Source organism: Phytophthora cinnamomi, assembly GCF_018691715.1.
Source record: "Phytophthora cinnamomi strain GKB4 chromosome Unknown Contig62, whole genome shotgun sequence".
Lineage (NCBI taxonomy): Eukaryota > Oomycota > Peronosporomycetes > Peronosporales > Peronosporaceae > Phytophthora > Phytophthora cinnamomi.
The window spans coordinates 103970-125067 of record NW_027150995.1 but is presented as its reverse complement, the minus strand read 5'-3'; the positions used below and the strand labels follow the sequence as shown (position 1 = coordinate 125067).

General features: G+C 57.6%; 10 protein-coding genes across 10 annotated transcripts; 7 read left to right on the top strand and 3 right to left on the bottom strand.

Annotated features, from left to right (window-relative positions):
- Window positions 1–2884: 2884 nt before the first annotated feature.
- Window positions 2885–4378, bottom strand: IUM83_06769 (Tetraacyldisaccharide 4'-kinase; the record flags this gene model as incomplete). The annotated part of the gene is made up of 1 exon (XM_067931000.1): window positions 2885–4378. The coding sequence occupies one exon, from the start codon at window positions 4376–4378 to the stop codon at window positions 2885–2887; it is 1494 nt and encodes a 497-aa protein (XP_067787094.1).
- Window positions 4379–4659: 281 nt separating this feature from the next.
- Window positions 4660–5412, bottom strand: IUM83_06768 (APS kinase/ATP sulfurlyase/pyrophosphatase fusion protein; the record flags this gene model as incomplete). Its single annotated transcript, XM_067930999.1, has 1 exon — window positions 4660–5412. One exon carries the CDS (start codon window positions 5410–5412, stop codon window positions 4660–4662), a length of 753 nt encoding a protein of 250 aa, XP_067787188.1.
- Window positions 5413–5859: 447 nt separating this feature from the next.
- IUM83_06767 (uncharacterized protein) lies at window positions 5860–7620 on the top strand (the record flags this gene model as incomplete). The annotated part of the gene is made up of 1 exon (XM_067930998.1): window positions 5860–7620. One exon carries the CDS (start codon window positions 5860–5862, stop codon window positions 7618–7620), a length of 1761 nt encoding a protein of 586 aa, XP_067787099.1.
- A 193-nt stretch (window positions 7621–7813) lies between these two features.
- Window positions 7814–8457, top strand: IUM83_06766 (uncharacterized protein; the record flags this gene model as incomplete). Its single annotated transcript, XM_067930997.1, has 4 exons — window positions 7814–7901; window positions 8008–8127; window positions 8223–8327; window positions 8432–8457. 4 exons carry the CDS (start codon window positions 7814–7816, stop codon window positions 8455–8457), a joined length of 339 nt encoding a protein of 112 aa, XP_067787100.1.
- Window positions 8458–8820: 363 nt separating this feature from the next.
- On the top strand, window positions 8821–9663 carry IUM83_06765 (Ras-related protein Rac1; the record flags this gene model as incomplete). The annotated part of the gene is made up of 4 exons (XM_067930996.1): window positions 8821–8858; window positions 8943–9170; window positions 9246–9411; window positions 9499–9663. 4 exons carry the CDS (start codon window positions 8821–8823, stop codon window positions 9661–9663), a joined length of 597 nt encoding a protein of 198 aa, XP_067787201.1.
- Window positions 9664–9904: 241 nt separating this feature from the next.
- On the top strand, window positions 9905–11236 carry IUM83_06764 (putative serine protease family S09X; the record flags this gene model as incomplete). Its single annotated transcript, XM_067930995.1, has 5 exons — window positions 9905–10067; window positions 10156–10302; window positions 10377–10510; window positions 10585–10701; window positions 10772–11236. The coding sequence occupies 5 exons, from the start codon at window positions 9905–9907 to the stop codon at window positions 11234–11236; spliced, it is 1026 nt and encodes a 341-aa protein (XP_067787189.1).
- A 240-nt stretch (window positions 11237–11476) lies between these two features.
- Window positions 11477–13711, top strand: IUM83_06763 (fatty acid oxidation complex, alpha subunit, mitochondrial; the record flags this gene model as incomplete). Its single annotated transcript, XM_067930994.1, has 1 exon — window positions 11477–13711. The coding sequence occupies one exon, from the start codon at window positions 11477–11479 to the stop codon at window positions 13709–13711; it is 2235 nt and encodes a 744-aa protein (XP_067787098.1).
- Window positions 13712–14099: 388 nt separating this feature from the next.
- On the bottom strand, window positions 14100–15236 carry IUM83_06762 (uncharacterized protein; the record flags this gene model as incomplete). Its single annotated transcript, XM_067930993.1, has 1 exon — window positions 14100–15236. One exon carries the CDS (start codon window positions 15234–15236, stop codon window positions 14100–14102), a length of 1137 nt encoding a protein of 378 aa, XP_067787200.1.
- A 2088-nt stretch (window positions 15237–17324) lies between these two features.
- IUM83_06761 (fatty acid oxidation complex, alpha subunit, mitochondrial) lies at window positions 17325–18668 on the top strand (the record flags this gene model as incomplete). The annotated part of the gene is made up of 1 exon (XM_067930992.1): window positions 17325–18668. One exon carries the CDS (start codon window positions 17325–17327, stop codon window positions 18666–18668), a length of 1344 nt encoding a protein of 447 aa, XP_067787199.1.
- Window positions 18669–18834: 166 nt separating this feature from the next.
- On the top strand, window positions 18835–20273 carry IUM83_06760 (arginine serine-rich-splicing factor rsp40-like; the record flags this gene model as incomplete). Its single annotated transcript, XM_067930991.1, has 4 exons — window positions 18835–18927; window positions 19003–19490; window positions 19576–20136; window positions 20222–20273. The coding sequence occupies 4 exons, from the start codon at window positions 18835–18837 to the stop codon at window positions 20271–20273; spliced, it is 1194 nt and encodes a 397-aa protein (XP_067787097.1).
- Between the last annotated feature and the right edge of the window lie 825 nt (window positions 20274–21098).

Here is a 21098-nt window from a genome sequence, read left to right as displayed (position 1 = left end):
TTCTTCCTTTCAATGGACTGTGCAACATTTATCTCGAAGAACCGGCGTCATCTCCGCGACTTGAATGGAATGGACGACATCACAATTCCGCTGTGGATGCTAACGATCCAAGTACATGTTCAGCACTTACCATGGCTGGGCTATTTGCGCGCAGAACCATGCAGCAATAAGTTCGTGGCATTTGGGGACTTGTCCCCGTTGGCACTTCGTGAAGTTCACTACAATTTGCTAGAGGAGCGCCCCTTTTGTCATGGTTTTGATCGAAAGATGTGGCTCAAGGCGTCAGACGACGGAATGAAAAACGGGCTGTACCGCGTTCTACCATGGTACCCAGAGCAACTTCAGATTGATTTTGTCATTGCAAACGAAGATAAACCTGGTCTGTTCCAGATGACAGCCGCCATTTCGACGTCAACCCACGCTGGGATCAAAGTCTCGTATATCCCGTCCAGCGAGACCTTTGCAGCGTACATGCGCCGAGTATGCGCTGAGACTCGTTTAAGCTTCCCCAACGCTGTCAATGCTACTGCTTGTACTGACATTGGGAACCTGCTACATACTAAATTGCAGCTTGTTCGCGAAGACGCGGTGGGGTTGGAATCTCGGCTACCATGAGAACCAAATACTAGTAGCGACATAATCCGAAATGTGTGCGTCGATATATAAGGAGCTTTCTAGCGCAAGCCGAGGAATTCCCAATGATAAGCTTCGAAGTACTTCATCCAACCCAATAAAAAAATTAAAAAGAAAATTCTAAAAAGTTTAGTTAACCAATCAACGTGAACATAAATGAGAACGTTTTGCACATCAAAAGATCCACAAGATCTTTGTCATGTGCTCGATGAAGCTGTACCTCGCGCTTGTTGCTCCGCTCTTGCTGTTTCTCGCCACGGGTGCTCGTGCAAGGGATTCACCATCACTGCCCTTGGAAAGCAGATCTCAAGTGCCAGAGGATGCTACTCACCACGTGCACGTCGACGCGCTTGAGAACCACAGCGATCCCGTCCAAGGAATCAGCCTCATTTACCCGACCGATGGGGCGATAGAGAAGTCCCCTGTGGTGTTCCGAGTTCAAATCCACGTGCGGCCTGGCGGTGACAAGCTTTTCACCGCCCAATATGCGAATGCGATTTTCTGCGTAGAAGTGAACTCCGTCACGGTTTTCTGCCGCAAACTGTACGACCAAGCCGTCGAGTACCACTACATTGGACAGTGCACTGCACGTGTGTATCTCAAGCGATCGGGGATGTATGAGAATGAGGTGAATAGTGTGTCCGATCCGATCTCCTTCACTCTAGTGAATGACACTGATTTTGTTGCGCATATCGCTCGAAAAATCGACAAGGATCACGAACAACATCGTGCGGGGTACCAGATGTCGCTTTTGGATTGGGCCCAATCGCAGCAGAGACAACTGGATCACGACGTGCTACAGAGCCTCGAGTATTCTGGTTTTAGGATTGGGGAACGCACTAACATGCACGAGACAGCGAATCCCTTCCTAGTAATCGGCGTAAGGACGGCAGTTTTATCTCACTTTCCATTTCGACAGGCTATTCGAGAGACGTGGGCTGACAAAACGTTGGTACCAGAAGGTGTAGAGATAATATTTCTTGGATGTCGGCCGTATGCTGACGTACCTGAGGAAATGTTGTCCAGTCCGTTGGAAGAATCAAAATTACGTCGGATCTGGGGAGCAATAGAAGTGGAAAAACAAGTCTACGGTGACATGTTAACCGACGAGTTGGATTGCGACGATGCGTACATCCACCTAGCAGACAAAACGAAGGAGTTCCTCCATCTCGCGGCAACCCAATATTCGAACGCACAGTTTGTTATGGTCGCTGATGATGATATCTACCTTCGTCTAGACAAGATTGTTGAATGGCTGACACATTTGGGCCCTCAAGAACGATTTTATTCAGGACACGTCCGCGAGATAGAAAACGCTCGCAAAACCCCACCAACTCGGATTCCGGAGTCCCCTCACTACCTCACCAAAGAACAATACCCATTGAGCGAGTTGCCTCCGTTCGCGCTTGGGGCTAATTTCTTCTTGTCAATGGATAATGTTCGTTTTGTGTCGAAAAATCGCCGCAGACTGCAAGGTTTGGGAGGAATGGACGACATCTCAGTTGCCCTCTGGATGCTGACGAGGCAGGTTCATCCTGTTCACCGCATTGGTCTTCAACACCTCAGATCAGGGCCATGCAAGAGCGACCTCATCACCCTGAGTGATTTATCGCCGTCCGCGGTTCGCTTGATTCACAAAAATGTGTTAGCTCGACGTGATTTTTGCCACGGATTCGATCGCTACGTCTGGATGGGACAGAATGGAGGCGAACCGGCCCAGAGTATACCCCGAGCACTAGCGTTTTCTCGGGAAGACCTACAGCTTGATGTATCGTTGAGCCAGTCGGACAAGGCACGCGAAATCCATCTCCTTACCATGATATCAACACCAACCCATGCTGGTATCAAGGTACAATATTCACCGTACAACGAGCACGTAAGTCAGTATTTGCGAAGGGTATGTGTGCAATGTCGTCTAAATTTTCCAGGGTCTGGTCATTCATGTGCCGAAATCGTGGCGACAGTATGTTCAAAGCTACAGACCTTACACGGCAATGTGGTAGACGTTAGTAAATCCCACCTTGTGGACACCCTCCAACAACTGAAGTGCAACGAATGAATATGATCCGATACTTGGCCATGCACGGAGGTTTCACCACCAGTAATCGTAAGTAACTTAAACGCATTTCGTGTGTGAACCGTGAATTTTAGGACATACAGCTGAATTACCTGTCATCACTCTGGTAAAAGCGATCTCGATCTCGTTGATTAGCCAACTGTATTTGTTGTTCACCGTCCGCGAGCTTGTGGATCACCGCAAGCCATCTTTATCCCAGGTATGCGCGTTGAATCCATGGCAGAAGTTGCGGCCAGATTGCAAGTTGCTCTGGATGATGCGCATCGCTAACGGCCCCAAGTCTGCGTACGCTAGGAGCTCGTTCGAGCATGGTGTCTCACGGAGGTTATTGAATAAATCGAGATGTTGCGGGTGGACCTGAATCGCAAGCAGCCACAGCGCTATGGTCACATCGTCGAGCGGTCCAAGCCCTTGCAGCTCTTCGCGGTTGTCGGCAATGAACTCGACGACGTCCATTGACATGAGATAGTGAGGACCCCAGGCGAATGGCGGAAACTCGTCCAGAGGGTAGACAGACTCTGGCAGGTAGTACTTGCGCTGTGGATCTCTCTCTGGCACGAAAGAGTTGCCTTGCTTCACGTGGCCAGCATACAAGTCGTGTAGCGGGCCCAGCGCTGCGAGCTGCTCTGCTAAGTCACGAGCGCGCAAGTACACGTCATCGTCTGCAATCATGACGTAGCCCGAGCGTCGCAGTACGTGGTCAGTTCCAACGAAGTGGAGGAACTCCTTGACTTTATCTGGCAGTGTTGCGTAAGAGTCTTCACATTCCAGCGCGTCCGTGAGTAGGTCTCCACCGTACACTTTTTGCTCGTATGCAATAGCTTGGTGAATTTCTTCACTTGCATCCGCCGGGACGCGACAACCAGCGAAAAGGACGCGCACAGTGCTGGGCAGACTGCCCTTGCTAGCCCATGTCTGTCGGATGGCTTGTCGGAATGGGAACCCGTCGATTACTCGGGTCTTGACGCCAATGACCAAGAACGGAGGATCCGTAGGGCTGTTGTGGACTGGTTCCGCCTTGGCACCACCAACCGGTCGAGCCTCACCCGTAGCAGCATCAACCTCGTGTGTAACAAGGACTGAAGCAGCGTTATCCTTGTCCTGATCTTGCCTCTTCAGTCGATACCATTCGACAACGCTCATGTCCTCCTCTCCAGTTTGAGCTCCGTAGAGTGCCAGGTCGTCCAGCCGTTGCTGCTGTAGTACAGCGGCAAATGCCTCGTCGCTCAAGATCGTGAAGGACACCTGCTCTGACTGCATCAACAGCCTTCCCGTCTCTGGCGTCGACGAGTCGACGAGCACGAGGCGCGCCGTGTGGTTGCCGACGTCGATGGACTCTTGGATGAGCGTCCCGCTTTCAATGGGGATGCACCGACGCCAGGTGCCGTCCAGCTGCAGACACAGCCACCGCCGACCAGCGTACGTTTCCATCAGCGAGCTGAAGTCGGACGGCGTGATCAGCACGAAGCGGAACGCCAGCGGAGACCTGTACGGCGCGTCCGGCTCCGGGTAGAGCATCTGCACCCCCTTGAGCAGCTCCTCCTGGTCCTGCTGTTGCAGAGGCGGCGCGGCGTTCACGTCGGCATGCCCCACAGTCGAGGCGCCAGCAGCAATGCAGCAGTACGCCACACACAGCACCAAAATCACAGCCACCCGAGACATCGGCATCAGCAGATTTGACGTCAAAAGCGTCAAAAGCGCTGGAAGATCGCAAGTCGCGATCCTAGAAAATAGAAAAGACGATAAGATGGCTACAGTTTCATGGTTGACAAGCGTTAGTCTTGGGCGACTCGAACCCGAGACGACCTATTCACATTGATGTCAAGCAAGGCGGGGCCGGCTTCGTAGTTACTACACAGGTCGCTGCCTTAATCTGCACGCACCGCACATGTATCTCAGCTTCTCTTCTCGCGCGAGAGTCCTGGCCTTACCGTAGCTCTGAGCTAAGCTCATCCCTTGATGCCGGCGTGGCGCGCCACGAGCCCCGACGCGATCATGTACAGCACGGCGCTGCAGACGGCGAGGACGAAGGATCCATTGAGCGTGACGTCGTCGGCCTTGCCCAGCGGGTGCGCCTGCGGGATCCACAGCGCGAACATGAGCACCGTCGCCACGAGCGCGATGCCCACGAACACCTTGCCGCCCAGCACGAAGATGGAGCGGCGTTTGCAGCACGTGATGCCGAGTGTCAGCGCCACGAAGGACAGCACGCCCGCGCTCATGCTGATGCCCCCGAAGGCCAGTGTAGCAGCCCCAAGAGCCCCGCAGGACTTGTGCAGGAACTTGTTGAACTGCGTGGCGTCCATGCCGGCGGTCGTGGCCAGCGCGGACGCGTAAGCGAGCTGCGTGGCATCGCTCTCGTCCCCGGCGCGGCTGTAGCCGTCGCAGACGCTGTAGTCCGAGAAGTTGGCCATCAGGTTCGAGTCCAGCTCGGTCACGTCGTACTTGGAGGACGTGTGGAAGAGGTAGCAGTGGTCGAAGCTGGCGCTGGCGTTGGCGCCGTCGCTAGCCGCCGAGAACTCGACGTCCGTGCAGAAGCCCCAGACGCCCGCGGCGAAGTCGGAGCTGTCCACTGTGCTCTGCAGCGACTCGTTCACGCTCGAGCTCGTGGTCCACAGCGGCAGCGAGAAGGCCACGATGTTGAGCGCCACGGCTGCGAACAGCACGATGAGCGACACGAGTCCGGCGCACGAGCAGGCCATGGTGGTCTCTAGTACAGTGGTTCTTCCTCTTCAGCGGTCGATCGCGGAATGGCCCGAAGCGTCGCCGGTCACCCACGTCGCTTCGAGGCGGAAGCGTCGGAATTGCTTGCATTGCGCGACTTCCACCGCATTGACATGCTGTCGGTGATCTCGCCACTGCTGCTGGCAAGTGCTAGTGAAGGTCGACCCATTTTGCCGGAGAATCCGCGCTTTCGGTTGTCGCGGCAAAAATTGCAGGATTTTGGCTGGTCTCATGCTGGCCCAACGCCCAGTTGGCTAATTCGGTCCTTTGGCTGGTGCTGGTCGATTTTTGCTTGTCGATCTGCGAGCTATATACATACCGGCGGACTTTCTCCAAGGAGCTCGCGCTGTTGCCACCGACACTTCTCCTTTTACTCGACTCCAGGCAGGCGGGCGCTGGGCGTGGGCGCGGACGCGACTCGGACCATGCTGTCCCTGTCCTGCGGCAGCGGTGCGTCGCCCTCGACGCCGACGGCACTCAAGATGCCGACGACCGGGACCAAGCGCCTCGCCTACGAGACCTTCCTGGAAAAGAGGGCGTCGTGCTCCGACCTCCAGAATCAACGGCCTCCAGTGCCTTCCGCTACTCAACTGGAGCGAGCGATGCGCAACTACGACAACCTCGTGGCTCAAGTGCGGCCGCTGGAGCAGACCGAGCCACTGGATGGGCCTGCAACGTCCGCGCTGATGGAGATCATCCGCACGCCGGACCCGCAGACGCTGAAAGTCCGGAAGAGCAGGAGCCTCGCGCTGCCTGCACTGCCGAACGTTGACCTGGACGAGATCGAGATCCCGGAGATGCACGAAGGCTTGACCCGCGTCTTCTGTCAGCCCAACTCGTGGTCGCCTGCGTTCGCGTCGCCCGGCGACTTCACCATCAAGATGGCCTCGGTGTTCCAGGACAACGGGGAGATCTGCTTCCGCATCGCAGTCATGTGTTGTTGCGCCAGGTCCATTTGCGACGGCTCCCGCATCAAGCCAGCCTCGAAGCGGCAGTACTTCGTCTCGTACGTCGAGCGCACGCAGCAGGAGATCGTGCAGCTGACGGAGGCGCTGTCGCTCCAGTATCTAGGCCACCGCCTGGCCGACAAAATGCCGACGCACGGAACACGCCTGATCACAGCGCGTAGGCAACGAGACCTCGATGCGTACGGCGAAGAGGTGATCAAGTTCTTGAGTTTCGTGATGCAAATCACCGAGATCGGCTTCAACGGACTTGTGACACTCAAGGAGCCCGTGTCGAGCAATGTGCGGGTACGAGACTTCTTGGGCCTCGCGCTTGGCTTTGGAGAGCAGACGATCGTTGCAACCAGCTCGTGTGATGCTCGAATTGAAGGCCAAGACGGCGGCAATCGCCCCGTTCTGCCAAGCGCATGGCTTGACATCGACGTGAACATGTCGTCGGATGCTAGCTTCTACGGGAAATGGTACAACACAAGGAAGTCCCCGCGCGAAGAAGCGCTCGCGCGCATGTTAGGGCGCACCTACGATAACGGCAACATTGGCAGCGACTTTGGCCCGTTGTTGCGCTCGAACAGCATGCATCGGTCTGGTGCTGGGAAGTGTGTGCGCTTCGTCGACCCGTGCTATTGGTTTGACGAAACGCCGAATGACGGAGCATTTACAGTGGAGATTTCCAGCGTCACGGTCATGGACAGCATCGCCAAGTATGCCATCAGTGTGCTGTTCTACGCGAACGGGGAACTGGAGGTAGCTACCGTTGATCGCCGCTACTCCGAGTTCGACGAGCTGGCCGTGAAACTGGAGGAGAAGGTGCCTTCGCTGCAGATCCGCAGACTGCTCCCGCCGAAAACATTCTTCCGCTACTTCTCCGCCAGCTTTCTGGAGCGCCGGGCTGCGTACTTGCAGCTCTTCCTCGAACGCGTGCTCCGGCTGAGTTTCCAAGGCGTCCTCGACCAAGAGATCCCTCTCACGGCGGAGCCCCACGTCCGAGACTTCCTCAAGCTGCCCGCCGTCGAGTGGATTGTGGTTCCGTGGAGCAAGCAGTCACCAACTCCCAAGGCCCGAGACGACTTCCGCTCAAGCTTCTCGCTCTCCCCGACGGCAGCGTCCGAGTCACCGCCGCGCTTCAACCTCTCGCCACGCCGCAATCCGCGTTGCATCCCAGCGGAGCTGGTCCCCCCGCGCTACGAGAGCCTTCTGCTGAAGCGAAGCGACTCCATGTAAGACGCATCCAGTGCAAGCATATCAAACAGTGAAAGAAGAAGTAAGTTATGAACACCCTTTGCTTCAACACCCTTTGCTTCAACAACTGGAAAACTCAGTCTCACACGTCGCAGATCTGTGACTTGTGAGAACCCTTTGCGTGTCATTCATGCCACAAGGCAGGTCAGAGTTGCGATAAGGTCGGCGGGCGAGCATGGAGAAGGCGGAGGTGGACGAGCTGCGGCAGCTCACACAGCGCGTGTGCGAGAACGTGACTGCGTATGTGGGCGCTCAGCTCGACGGTAAGTCGGACGCAAATGACTGCACATTGTTAGGCAGGTGTGACCGTCGTAGCATCTCTCTGAAGCTCATACTGTTGTTGTTGCTGCTGCTGCTCCCCTGGTGCAGGCTCGCTGGAGTCGATGCAGCTGATGGAAACGGTCGTGAACAACATCAACTCCAAGTACAAGGGCATGAAGCGCGAGGCCAAGAGCATCGGCAAGCTGTCCAAGGTCCTGGAGGCGAGAGGTACTGTGCTTGGTTGGGGCGTTGCTGTCGTTGATACATTCGATATGGGCAAGTTGTCTGACGGATGCTGCTGTGTGACTTCTCCGCTCTGCTAGCAACTGCAATGGAGGAGAAGATGAAAGTCATCGACGCTATCGACGAGGAGCTCACGGAGCTAGAGGACATGGTGGACCAGCTCGAGCAGTACACGGGTTCGCTGGGTGCGTCCTCCTGATGCGATGGTCGCTGCAATGGGTACATGGCATCGATCGCTGACTTGGGGTTGATATGTGCTTGCAATGTGTGCACTGCACACACTGTGCAGAGATCAAGTTTAATGAAGTGCGCTAGATGATGGCAGCGAGTAGCGAGTAGATTGGCTGGAAGCACGGCAAGTGTGCGCTCTCCTCGACACCTCCTCTCTCTTTCTTGTTCTTCTCGCTCGCAGAGCAATGGGGCCACCGCGTGCGTGCGCCGTCCACCGAAACCAAACTGACTCCAGTTGCTAGTGACCATACTCCCCCGTGATCGTCCTAACGTAGTGACTTGGTTTCAGTATGCGGCTGTATTTTCGCCTTCTATTTTTAGCGCTGAATTGAAGCTGGAACGCCCACAACGGCTAACGGCTGCAATGGCGGCACTCGCAGCCCCTTCACAACACTCCTGGGCGTCCGTCTCGCAGACAGCCAGCTCCGCAGCAGAACCAGCGGCAGTATGTCCAACATGCAGAACATGAAGTGTGTCGTCGTCGGGTGAGTGTGCTGGAGACTAGGAGCCGCTGAAGTAGGTATCTTGTCGGTCACTGATGGCTCTGGACGTGGACTATCATGTGCTAGCGACGGCGCCGTAGGCAAGACGTGCGTGCTCATCTCGTACACGACCAACACATTCCCAGGCGAGTACATCCCGACGGTCTTCGACAACTACAGCGCCAACGTCATGGTGGACAACCGGCCGATCAACCTGGGGCTCTGGGATACGGCGGGCCAGGAAGACTACGACCGGCTGCGTCCGCTCAGCTACCCGCAGACGGACGTGTTCCTCATCTGCTTCTCCGTCGTTAGGTGAGGCGGCTTGCTTGGTTGGTGCTGTTGCTGTCGTGGAGCTGACCCATTGCACCGCATTGACTTGTTGCGCAGTCGCGCCTCTTTTGAGAACGTCAAGCTCAAGTGGCTGCCCGAGATCCGCCACCACGCCCCCGGGGTGCCGTTTATCCTGGTGGGCACCAAGTCGGACCTGCGTGACGACGAGGATACGCTGGAGAAGCTGCGGGAGAAGAAGCTCGCTCCGATCACCAAGGAGCAGGTACGTCTACAACTGAAAGGAGGGGGTGCAGGTGTGAATTACAAGTGACTAACGGGTTGCTGTGCTGGGTGGTGGTGTTTTCGTCAGGGCGAGACACTCAAGACCGAGCTGGGCGCGTACAAATACATGGAGTGCTCCGCGTTGACACAGAAGGGCCTCAAGTCGGTGTTCGACGAGGCCATTCGATGTGTGATCACCAACCAGCAGAACCCCAAGGGCAACAAGCGAACTTGGAAGTGCTCAATCCTCTAGAGCGCCAGTCGTCGATGGAGGCTGGGCATCCGAGGTGTTGCATTCACGGTCCCCATTGTTCCTTTGCACCGATTTATACCGTCCAAAATCTCGTCGTCCACCTCCGAAAGAAATAAACTCCATGCACCAAAACCTCGTTCGTGTTGCTTGTGTCTGGTTTAGATGGCTACATTTATGTCCCTCACACAGCTGATTCCCGCCATACTGGAGGCAAGTCAATCCCGACACAGAGCCCGACGTGATGACCGAGAGCTCGAGCTTCACGTCGTGGCTGCTGGGCGCGGCCTACACGGGCGGCACGCTGTGCGTGGGCGCGCTCTTCCTGCTGTACATGTTCCAGGAGCGACTGCTGTACTTCCCGACGATCCCAGGCGCCTCCAAGTTCACCAAGGACAACCCTCCTGGTGCGCAGCCGCCAATCCCCCCCCCCCCCCCGCTCTCGAGCCAACACCAACGCCTAACGCTTTGCCGCTCTACCCAACCAACCGACAGGATACCGACACCCCGGGGAGTTCGGCATCGACTATGAGGACCTGATGATCCGCTGCAAGGACGGCGTGAGCATCAACGCCTGGCTCATGAAGCAGAAGGACCACAGCATCCGACCGACGCTCATCTTCTTCCACGGCAACGCCGGGAGTGAGTCTGTCGCCAGCTCCAGCAGCGTATCGCTGCTTGGTATTGACTCGTGGTTGTGTGCTGGTGTGGTGCAGACATCGGTTACCGCCTCCCGAACGCGGTGCAGCTGTTCCGGAAGGTGGGGGTGAACGTGTTGCTGGTGGACTACCGAGGCTTCGGCCACAGCGAAGGGGACCCGACCGAGGAAGGGCTCAAGCTGGATGCTGAGGTGCGTGGTGGTGAGGTGAGTCTATAAGAAGGTTATGTCGTTGCTAAGGGGCGCTCCGGTGCCATGTGATGCAGGCTGCTTTGGACGCCATGTATGCTCGGACGGACATCGACACGTCGAAGCTCGTGGTGTTTGGTCGCTCGCTGGGTGGGGCAGTGTCGGTCTACCTCGCCGACATAGAGCCTTCCAAAGTGCGTGGCTAAAGGCGGTGTTTAAAGTGAGGTTGTATCACTAAAAAGATGGTTGGCTGTTGTTGGTCAGGTGGCGGCTGTGATTCTGGAGAACACATTCCTCAGCATTTCTGCCATCGTGGACGTGCTCATGCCGTTCCTGACGTACGTGAAGCCACTGGTGCTGCGGATGCACTGGGACAGTGAGAAGACTATCCAAAGGCTGAAGCAGCCGATCCTCTTCATCGCGGGCTTGCACGACGAGCTGGTGCCTCACTCGCACATGCAGCAGCTGCGCGCCCTCGCCACGTCCAGCCAGCGCACAGTGTGGTTCCCGGTGCCAGGCGGGACGCACAACGACTCGTGGCTGCGCGGGGGCGACAAGTACTTCTCGGAGCTGCGGCAGTTTCTGGAGGCGTTGGGCGGCGCCACCACATGTCTGGCCAGCGGCGACGAGTCCTCTAGCGAGGAAGGCGCCGCGCCCGAAGAGAACGCCATCCCGGTCATGTACCAGCAGCCGCTGTTCAGCTCGCTGCAGAAGCCCAAGACCGAGTAAACAAGAGGAATAAAGTAAAGTGCAACTTGAGCCGTCGACGTCAAACTGCAGAGTACATAATGGCGCTCGTCGTCGCCGCGGCCCACGTTGAAGTGGTCTTATCCGCGCGCTCTGATTGGTCGAAATTCCGCTTTCACGTCGGAATCCCGTCAGATCCGGCCAAAAGGGCGTAAGTGGCGGCGGATCTTTCACTTTGGAATCCTTCGGCTGGAGCGCAAGTCTCTCAACTCTTCCTGCCCGATGGTGCTGCAGACGGCCTCGACCCTGCGCCGCGCCGCGCTCTCGACGCGCCTGGCGGTCACGCGCGCGCTGTCCAGCGCCTCGGGTGCGTACCTGACGATGGAGACGCGCGCCAACGGCGTGGCCATCGTGCGGCTGGACGACAAGGCGGCCAAGGTGAACACCATCTCGTCCAAGATGACGGCGGAGATGACGGCCATGCTGGACACGGTGGAGAGCGACCCCAACATCAAGTCGGTGGTGCTCATCTCGGCCAAGCCGGGCGTGTTCATCGCCGGCGCCGACATCGCCGAGCTGCAGGCATGCCAGACGGAGGAGGAGATGCGCGCCATGTCCAGCGCCGGCCAGAGCTTCATGAACCGCCTGGCCGGCTCCAAGAAGCCTTTCGTGGCGGCCATCGATGGCTCCTGCATGGGCGGCGGCCTCGAGGTGGCGCTCGCCTGCCACTACCGCGTGGCCTCGCAGAGCAAGAAGACGCAGCTGGCCCTGCCAGAGGTGATGCTGGGGCTGCTGCCAGGGGCCGGAGGCACCCAGCGTCTGCCCAAGCTCGTGGGCATCCAGGCGGCACTGGACATGATGCTCACCGGCAAGAACATCAAGCCGGACAAGGCGCTGAAGATGGGGCTCGTGAACCAAGTGGCCGACCCGTTCGCTCTGGAGAGTGCTGCTATCTCGGCGGCGCAGCAATTGGCTGCCGGGAGTCTAAAGCCCAAGAAGAAGGGCAAGGGACTCGTCAATCGCATCTTGGAGGACACCCCGCTGCGCCAGATTGTGTTCAACAAGGCTGGGGATATGGTGGAGAAGAAGACTGGAGGACACTACCCCGCTCCAAAGTTGATCTTGGAGTCTGCACAGGCAGGCGTGGAGCAGGGACTGGCCAAGGGTCTCGAGGTGGAGGCGGCCAACTTCGCCAAGCTCGGCATGACCAGCGAGGCCAAGGCGCTCATGAGCATCTTCTTCGGACAAACCGCCCTCAAGAAGAACCGCTACGGCAAACCCGCCAAGCCGGTGGAGACCATGGCTGTGGTTGGCGCGGGTCTGATGGGAGCGGGTATCGCGCAGGTGTCGGCCGCCAAGGGCGTGCGCGTGCTGCTGAAGGATCGCGATGCCGCCGCCGCTGCCAAAGGAGAAGACTACGTGCGCAACAACTTGGAGCAGAAGGTGAAGCGCAAACGCATGACGATCTACGACCGCGACGCCGTCATGGCCAACGTGGTGCCTCTGTCTGACGAAGACGAAGTGTGGAAGACGCACATCAAGAAGGCGGGCCTCGCCATCGAGGCCGTCTTCGAGGACCTAGCACTCAAGCACAAGGTGCTGTCCAACCTGGAGAACTACGTGTCGAAGGACTGCGTGATCGCTACGAACACCTCGGCCCTGCCCATTGCGGATATCGCGTCGGCGTGCAAGCGTCCGGAGAATGTCATCGGCATGCACTACTTCTCGCCTGTGCCGAGCATGCCGCTGCTGGAGATCATTCGCCACGCTGGCACGAGCGACGTCACCGCGGCGAAGGCCGTGGACCTGGGACTTCGCCAAGGCAAGACAGCCATCGTGGTGAAGGATGTCCCCGGCTTCTACGTGAACCGTTGCCTCGGGCCCTACATCGCCGAGACGCTGGCGCTAGTGGGCGACGGCGTGGAACCGGAGAAGCTGGATAAGCTCATGACGAAGTGGGGTCTGCCTGTGGGTCCCATCACGCTGGCCGACGAGGTGGGTCTGGACGTGGCCTACCATGTGAACCAGACGCTGTCGAAGGCGTTGGGCGTGCGAATGGAGGGCGGTGACGCCAAGCTGTTCGAGGAGATGATCGGACAGGGATTCCTGGGCAAGAAGTCTGGCAAGGGTTTCTTCGTGCAGCCTCCCAAGGGAAAGAAGGGCAAAAAGACCATCAACGCCGACGCCATGAACCTTGTCAAGAAGTTCCAGAAGACGGACCTCAAGCTCAGCGACGACAACACCGTGAACCGCCTCATCTCGCGCTTCGTGAACGAGGCCGTCCTCTGCGTGCAGGACGACATCATCGCGTCGCCGACGGAGGGCGACATCGGAGCCGTGTTCGGCATCGGCTTCCCGCCTTTCATCGGCGGCCCGTTCCGCTACGTGGACAAGGTAGGCAGCACCAAGTTCACGGAGATGATGCAGCACTACGCGGACCAGTACGGCGAGCAGTTCGCACCTGCGCCGCTGCTGCAAGACATGGCCAAGACCAACAAGAAGTTCCACTCGACTTAAGATTGACATGGATTATATAGGCTGAAGAGTTTGTTTCTACAACATTTGGCGCCGTGTTGTGCCGGCAGGCGCTTATAATAGTCTCGAAAGCAGAGCAGAAACAAATGCGTTGAATGCAGAATGACATGCACATTTCATTAGTGTTTGGCGCCTGCATCATCGTCATGGTGCTTGCGATATTGATGTGCGTTTCGTTTAAGAGGAGACACCAGCTTTCTGTTGCGGGTGAAACAGGGGTTATCATTGGATAAGCCACAAGCATGCAAGTAAAATTGCGTACCAGCTTTGCGTGGACCTTGTGCTCGCGTTCCTGACTCTGGCGACGTAGATCCTCCACGCGTTGCAGCTTCTCGTCGAGTTCAACCACCTCCAGAAGTAAGATAAACAGTCAACCAAACCAGAATACACCAAGCTCCTTTGATGACTTAGGTGTTGACCATACCTGATGAATCTTGAAACTTCCCGAGCGACTGGGCTCAGAGGCTGCTGCGTTAGCCGACTCAAGTAGATCCTGTTTCATCCGGCGAGCTAACGCGATGCGCAACGCATTCCGGCGCTCTTCCTCCTCCGCCTTCTTGGCCTCCTCCGAGGTGCTGCTTTGAAGTTTCTCAACAAGCTGTGCTGGTGGCTCAGGAGCTGTAGCCTTCTGCTCCTGATGGTATTCCTTCAACTGTGCCTCACGCTCGCGTTTCTTCTTTTCAATGATGCGGTCGCGCTGCTTCCGGAGGTACTCTTCACGGCGCTTCAGCTCTTCCTCCGAGATCTCCGCCGCCTGCTGCCACTCGCGCTGTTTGCTGCGATTCTCTTCGAGTGACTCCTTATTTTTCTTGCAGATCTCCTCGGCCTTCTTCTTGCTCTCGCGAATCTGCTGCTGCACTTCTGCAGGTGATAGCTGCCGCGCATCCGACGCAGCGCTTGCGTACTTGTCCTCCGCAACCTTGGCCGCCACCGATGCGAGGCGTAGCTGTTCGGTCTGTACACTCATCGACATAGCGAGAGCCGCCTCGAGTTCCGCCTGCTCCATCTCCTCCTGCTTGTACAGCACGCTGAGCTCCATGAACTGCGCCTCCAGGTCGTGCTCGTCCTCCGCCACCTCCTCTCGCAGCTCCTTGATAGCCTCGAGTTCCAGCTCCAAGTTGCGCTTCACCATCAGCTTCTTGAAGCTCAGGAAGTCGTCCATTGCCAGGATCTGGTTCACTACGTCGGCGCTCACGCCGTCGGCCACGGACACCCCGGCCGCTCGCTCGCTGTCTCGCTGCTTCTCGCAGATGGACGCGAAGTCCGCGGCCGTGAGCCCCATCTCGGCCAAGTGCGAGCCCAGCACGTTCTCCACCAGCTCGCGGAACTGCATGTGCAGCTCCGTATAGATGAATTTGTTCTCCTCGCCCGTATCGAAGCTGGCGCAGTTGTCGTCGATGAAGCACATGACCGGCAGTTCCCAGGCCGGCGAGCGGAACAGGTTCAGCACGTAGTCGAACACCCAGTCGCTCTCCTCCGCCGTGAACTCCAGCGCATCGTCGCTCATGCTCGCCGCGCTGCGCCTTGCTGCTCACTACGACGCCGGTTGTGCGCTTTTGACGGTCGCGTCGTTTCGTGCGCAAGATCCAAGATGGCTACACTAGTGCGCGCTGCGATTCGCCAAAATATATTTCAGCGAATGAAACAGTGAAACGACGACAAGTACGCAATCGGTGTACGATCGGTGCACGATCCTACAAAATAATTTGTCATTATTTTGTTGAAATTATTTTAATAATAAAGTATTTTAAACTTTGTTGAGATTATTTTGATAAAATAATTTCACCAAATAATTCCTAAAATATTTAAACTTAATTCTACATTAATATGAAATAAAACTGTAATGAATAAATTATTTGAAGCGTTGTGCAATTGATTGCACCGAAGAAACTGGCGCGGCGCGAGTTTGTCAAACAGACGGACAGAAGAAGGCAGCACAAATTCTCCTGGATCCAGGAGAAAGTGTTTTGCATACTTCCGTCAATAAACAAAGTTGCGCGTAGTGAGTTAAGTGTTTGGGTAGTGCATTGGCCCCAGCACTTGTGAACTTTGAATGGCCGCGCATCTTTTGAGATGGCCGCCGCGAACAGGGCTCGCCATCAGGCGGGCGGGGCATCATGATCGGGAGCCTTGCGGACCGGCAGGCAAGACAACAACGGGAAGCGGAGGTGGAGGAGCTCAGGCACGGTCAAGGCCGGTCAACCCCGATCCACGAGTGGCTCGAGATCACGACTTGGTTTAAAAATGGTTAAATTCTCTTGAATTCGTTCGCGTCTGACTTCCTTTTTGTATGAAAACTTTTGCGTTTCTTGTGCGTTTGTGCGCACACGAATTCGTTTTACCCCTGGCGACTTTTCGATACAGCCACTGTTATTCTGAGCGACAATCCAGACTCGATATATGTACTCCCGTATGAATCTACAACTGTTAGATTAGAATAAGCACAAACTCCTGGCTAGGCGAATGTTGCTACCACAGTTGGTTCGTCCGGGTATTCTCCACCCAAACATGCTCATCGGGCAATCGTTGGGAGGGTTTCCCCTCCCACGATTGCGACACTATCTACATGTACCATTCTCGTCAAATTAACATTGTTGTGTTGAAGTGGTCATATTCCTGCTCTCCTATTGGTCAAGCTGACATCACGTCTGCATCTCGTCGGAATCCTTTGTGCTACGGTAGTCTTCATCCTTGCCATGGTCTCCATCATGCGCCTCGCAGTACCCTCGACGCGTCTGGCGTCCATGCGCGCGCTGTCCAGCACAGCCGCGGGTTTCGGTGCTTGCCTCGCAGTGGAGACGCGCTCCAACGGCGTGGCCATCGTGCGGCTGGACGACAAGGCGGCCAAGGTGAACACCATCTCGTCCAAGATGACGGCGGAGGTGACGGCCACGCTGGACACGGTGGAGAGCGACCCCAACATCAAGTCGGTGGTGCTCATCTCGGCCAAGCCGGGCGTGTTCATCGCCGGCGCCGACATCGCCGAGCTGCAGGCATGCCAGACGGAGGAGGAGATGCGCACCATGTACGTAGCTGGTCAGAGCTTCATGAGCCAGCTAGCCAGCTCCAAGAAACCGTTCGTGGCGGCGGTCGATGGCTCTTGCATGGGGGCTGGTCTCGAAGTAGCTCTCGCCTGCCACTATCGTATAGCATCACAAAGCAAAAAGACTCAACTAGCGCTGCCCGAAGTCATGCAGGAGGCACCCCGCCCCTACCAGGAGTGATGGGTATTCAACCTGCGCTTGATATGATGCTCACCGACAAAACTATCGGCATGGACAAAACACTGAAGATGGGACTCGTGAACCAAGTGGCTGACCCGTTCGCTCTGGAGAGTGCTGCTATCTCGGCGGCGCAGCAATTGGCTGCCGGTAGTATGAAGCCCAAGAAGAAGGGCAAGGGACTCGTCAATCGCATCTTGGAGGACACCCCGCTGCGCCAGATTGTGTTCAACAAGGCTGGGGATATGGTGGAGAAGAAGACTGGAGGACACTACCCCGCTCCAAAGTTGATCTTGGAGTCTGCACAGGCAGGCGTGGAGCAGGGACTGGCCAAGGGTCTCGAGGTGGAGGCGGCCAACTTCGCCAAGCTCGGCATGACCAGCGAGGCCAAGGCGCTCATGAGCATCTTCTTCGGACAAACCGCCCTCAAGAAGAACCGCTACGGCAAACCCGCCAAGCCGGTGGAGACCATGGCTGTGGTTGGCGCGGGTCTGATGGGAGCGGGTATCGCGCAGGTGTCGGCCGCCAAGGGCGTGCGCGTGCTGCTGAAGGATCGCGATGCCGCCGCCGCTGCCAAAGGAGAAGACTACGTGCGCAACAACTTGGAGCAGAAGGTGAAGCGCAAACGCATGACGATCTACGACCGCGACGCCGTCATGGCCAACGTGGTGCCTCTGTCTGACGAAGACGAAGTGTGGAAGACGCACATCAAGAAGGCGGGCCTCGCCATCGAGGCCGTCTTCGAGGACCTAGCACTCAAGCACAAGGTGCTGTCCAACCTGGAGAACTACGTGTCGAAGGACTGCGTGATCGCTACGAACACCTCGGCCCTGCCCATTGCGGATATCGCGTCGGCGTGCAAGCGTCCGGAGAATGTCATCGGCATGCACTACTTCTCGCCTGTGCCGAGCATGCCGCTGCTGGAGATCATTCGCCACGCTGGCACGAGCGACGTCACCGCGGCGAAGGCCGTGGACCTGGGACTTCGCCAAGGCAAGACAGCCATCGTGGTGAAGGATGTCCCCGGCTTCTACGTGAACCGTTGCCTCGGGCCCTACATCGCCGAGACGCTGGCGCTAGTGGGCGACGGCGTGGAACCGGAGAAGCTGGATAAGCTCATGACGAAGTGGGGTCTGCCTGTGGGTCCCATCACGCTGGCCGACGAGGTGGGTCTGGACGTGGCCTACCATGTGAACCAGACGCTGTCGAAGGCGTTGGGCGTGCGAATGGAGGGCGGTGACGCCAAGCTGTTCGAGGAGATGATCGGACAGGGATTCCTGGGCAAGAAGTCTGGCAAGGGTTTCTTCGTGCAGCCTCCCAAGGGAAAGAAGGGCAAAAAGACCATCAACGCCGACGCCATGAACCTTGTCAAGAAGTTCCAGAAGACGGACCTCAAGCTCAGCGACGACAACACCGTGAACCGCCTCATCTCGCGCTTCGTGAACGAGGCCGTCCTCTGCGTGCAGGACGACATCATCGCGTCGCCGACGGAGGGCGACATCGGAGCCGTGTTCGGCATCGGCTTCCCGCCTTTCATCGGCGGCCCGATCCGCTACGTGGACAAGGTAGGCAGCACCAAGTTCACGGAGATGATGCAGCACTACGCGGACCAGTACGGCAAGCAGTTCGCACCTGCGCCGCTGCTGCAAGACATGGATGGCCAAGACCAACAAGATGTTCCACTCATGATCTCAAAATTTAAGGATAAGATAGGCTAGCAGTCGCGTCGTTTCGTGCGCAATGGCTACACTTTCGCCGCGTCCACCATTGGCCAAAACGCGTTTCAGCGAATGAAAAGCCGCGGCGACCACCGATTCGCCGAAAAGCAAAGTCCAGATCCATTCACGCGTTTGGCTCATTAGTTACATCAGGCAGGTAGCCACCATGGAGGAGGGCCCGATGGCGTCCACCAAGCTCTACGTGGGCAACCTCTTCTACGAGCTCACACAGCGCGACGTCGAGGCCGAGTTCGGCAAGGTACCTACCCGCCTGCAGCCCCCTCTACTGTCTCTCGCTCTGTTTCCCCTCCGTCTAACGCCCTCCCTCTGCCAGTTCGGCCCCATCGAGCAGTGCGCCGTCAAGAAGGGCTACGCGTTCGTGCACTACGAGCAGCTGGAGGACGCGGAGCTGGCGGTGCAGGAGATGAACGACAAGGAGCTGGGTGGCCGCCGCCTGCGTGTGGCCTTCGCCGTGTCGCACGGCACGCAGCGCCGCTACGACGGCCCGCCGCCGCCCCTGCAGCCCGCGCCGCCCCCGGGCGCGCCGCAGCCGCCGCTGCTGCACAGCCCGCGCTTCCCCGCGAGCGCGTCGCCCAACCTGTTCGTGGCCAACATCCCGCCGCACATCAAGATGAGCGAGCTGGACCAGGCCTTCGCGCAGTTCGGCGAGGTGAAGAACGTCAAGGTGCTGCCCCAGGCGCGGCCCGACGCGCCCATGTCCGCCTTCGTGGACTACTCGGACGTGGCCTCGGCGCAGAAGGCCCACAGCGCCACGATCATTGTGGCGGGCCAGCACCTGCGCACCGACTACAACTTCCGCAAGTACGTGGACGCAGCAGGCAGGCAGGCAGACAGACAGACCTCGCTCGGCGTTGACTAACTGCTGTGATGGGGCTTTGGGTGGCAGGAACAAGGGCGACGGACCGAAGCGCGCGAACCGCGGCAGCTTCGACGGCAACGGATACGACGACGAGGAGCGCGGCGGGCGCGCGCGCTACGACTCGTTCGACTCGCAGTCTGGACGGAGGGGCCCCGTGCCCAGCAAGTACGAGGACGAGTTCGAGGACGGCGGCCACCGGCGCCACCACCACCACCGCTCGAGCCGCCACCACTCGTCGCGACACAGTCGCGAGGACCCGGAGGAGCGCGGACGAAGCGGCTCGCCGCCGCGCTATCGCCGCCACAGTAGCAGCAGCAGCATGCGGAGAGGCGAGGAGGCCTCCGGCATGCGCGAGCGCTCGCGCGAGTACGGCGGCGAGCGCCCGTACGGCCGGCCGGATGAGGTGAATGAGTTCCAGCCGCCCGAGCGGCGTTCGCAGCAGTCTGGCTACTACGAGTCGCGTCCGCCGCGCGAGTACTCGGGCCGAGGGATGGACAAGCCCCCGCAGGAGTACCGTCGCTACAGTCGCCCGGAGATGTCGTCGTCCCGCCACGGATCGCGTCGTGGTCCTCGGAATGACCGCAGCTGGTACGAACTCTTGTGGCGAAAAGGTGTGGGCGTGGCCTTCGATGACCGGTGTATGGATTGATTTGTGTTTTGTTTGTTTTAACAGGTCTCCCCAGCCCCCTCAGTCGGGGCCTCGTAGCCGCAGCCGCAGCCGCTAGGCTGTGCATCGCAGAGCTGTGCAAAGCTTTTACTGCAACTATGTGCGTCTCCTCTTTCTCGGACGCATGCTGAAGCAGGGTGCTGCTGGGATTTCGGGATACGCCGTGGATTTACGAAAGACTTGGTTGGTAAGGAGCCCGGTTGTATTTCGGAGGGCAGACGCGAAATGACGAAATGGACAAACCTTAGTGGTCGCGATGTGTTGGACCTCTGCTGCTAGATGGCGTTCGCATTTCCTTTTTTCGTCATGATTGGATCATAGACTTGCCTTTGTAGCTGGCACGGGAGGAACTTGTGGATTTCTTGGAGGTTTTCTCTTGCTCGATCGTCCTGGTTTCTTGGGTCTGGCCTTAGAATGTGCGTTGCTCTCGTTGTACGTTGTTGGATTGAGTTGTAGGCTACAGCTTGTAGCGCATCAGGCAGAATGGAATGGACATCCTGCTGTCTGCGAAAGCATTTGTGAAAACTCCACCAACTGCACACTTCGTTCAAGAATCTCACCTCAAGATGGCCAAGCTGCTGCTCGCAAGCGCTCTCGCTCTCGTTGTGTACGCCCTCCAGGTTGTTTGTGCGGGCCCCATCGCGATGGAACTCGCCACACCGGAAGTCCAGCGTAGCCTGCGTGCTGATGTCGACTCGAGCTCAAGTGGCATTGAGTCCGAGAAGAGAACGTGCCACTTTTTGGGTATCCCGTACGCGTGCTACCCGTGGTTTTAGCCGGTAAACTGCCGAAACACAGGTCAAACCGTCTTCGCTAGCAGCGTCACCCAAACAATTCAGTAGCTGAATAACGACCTCAATGCACGCCAGCTTTCTCCGTTTGG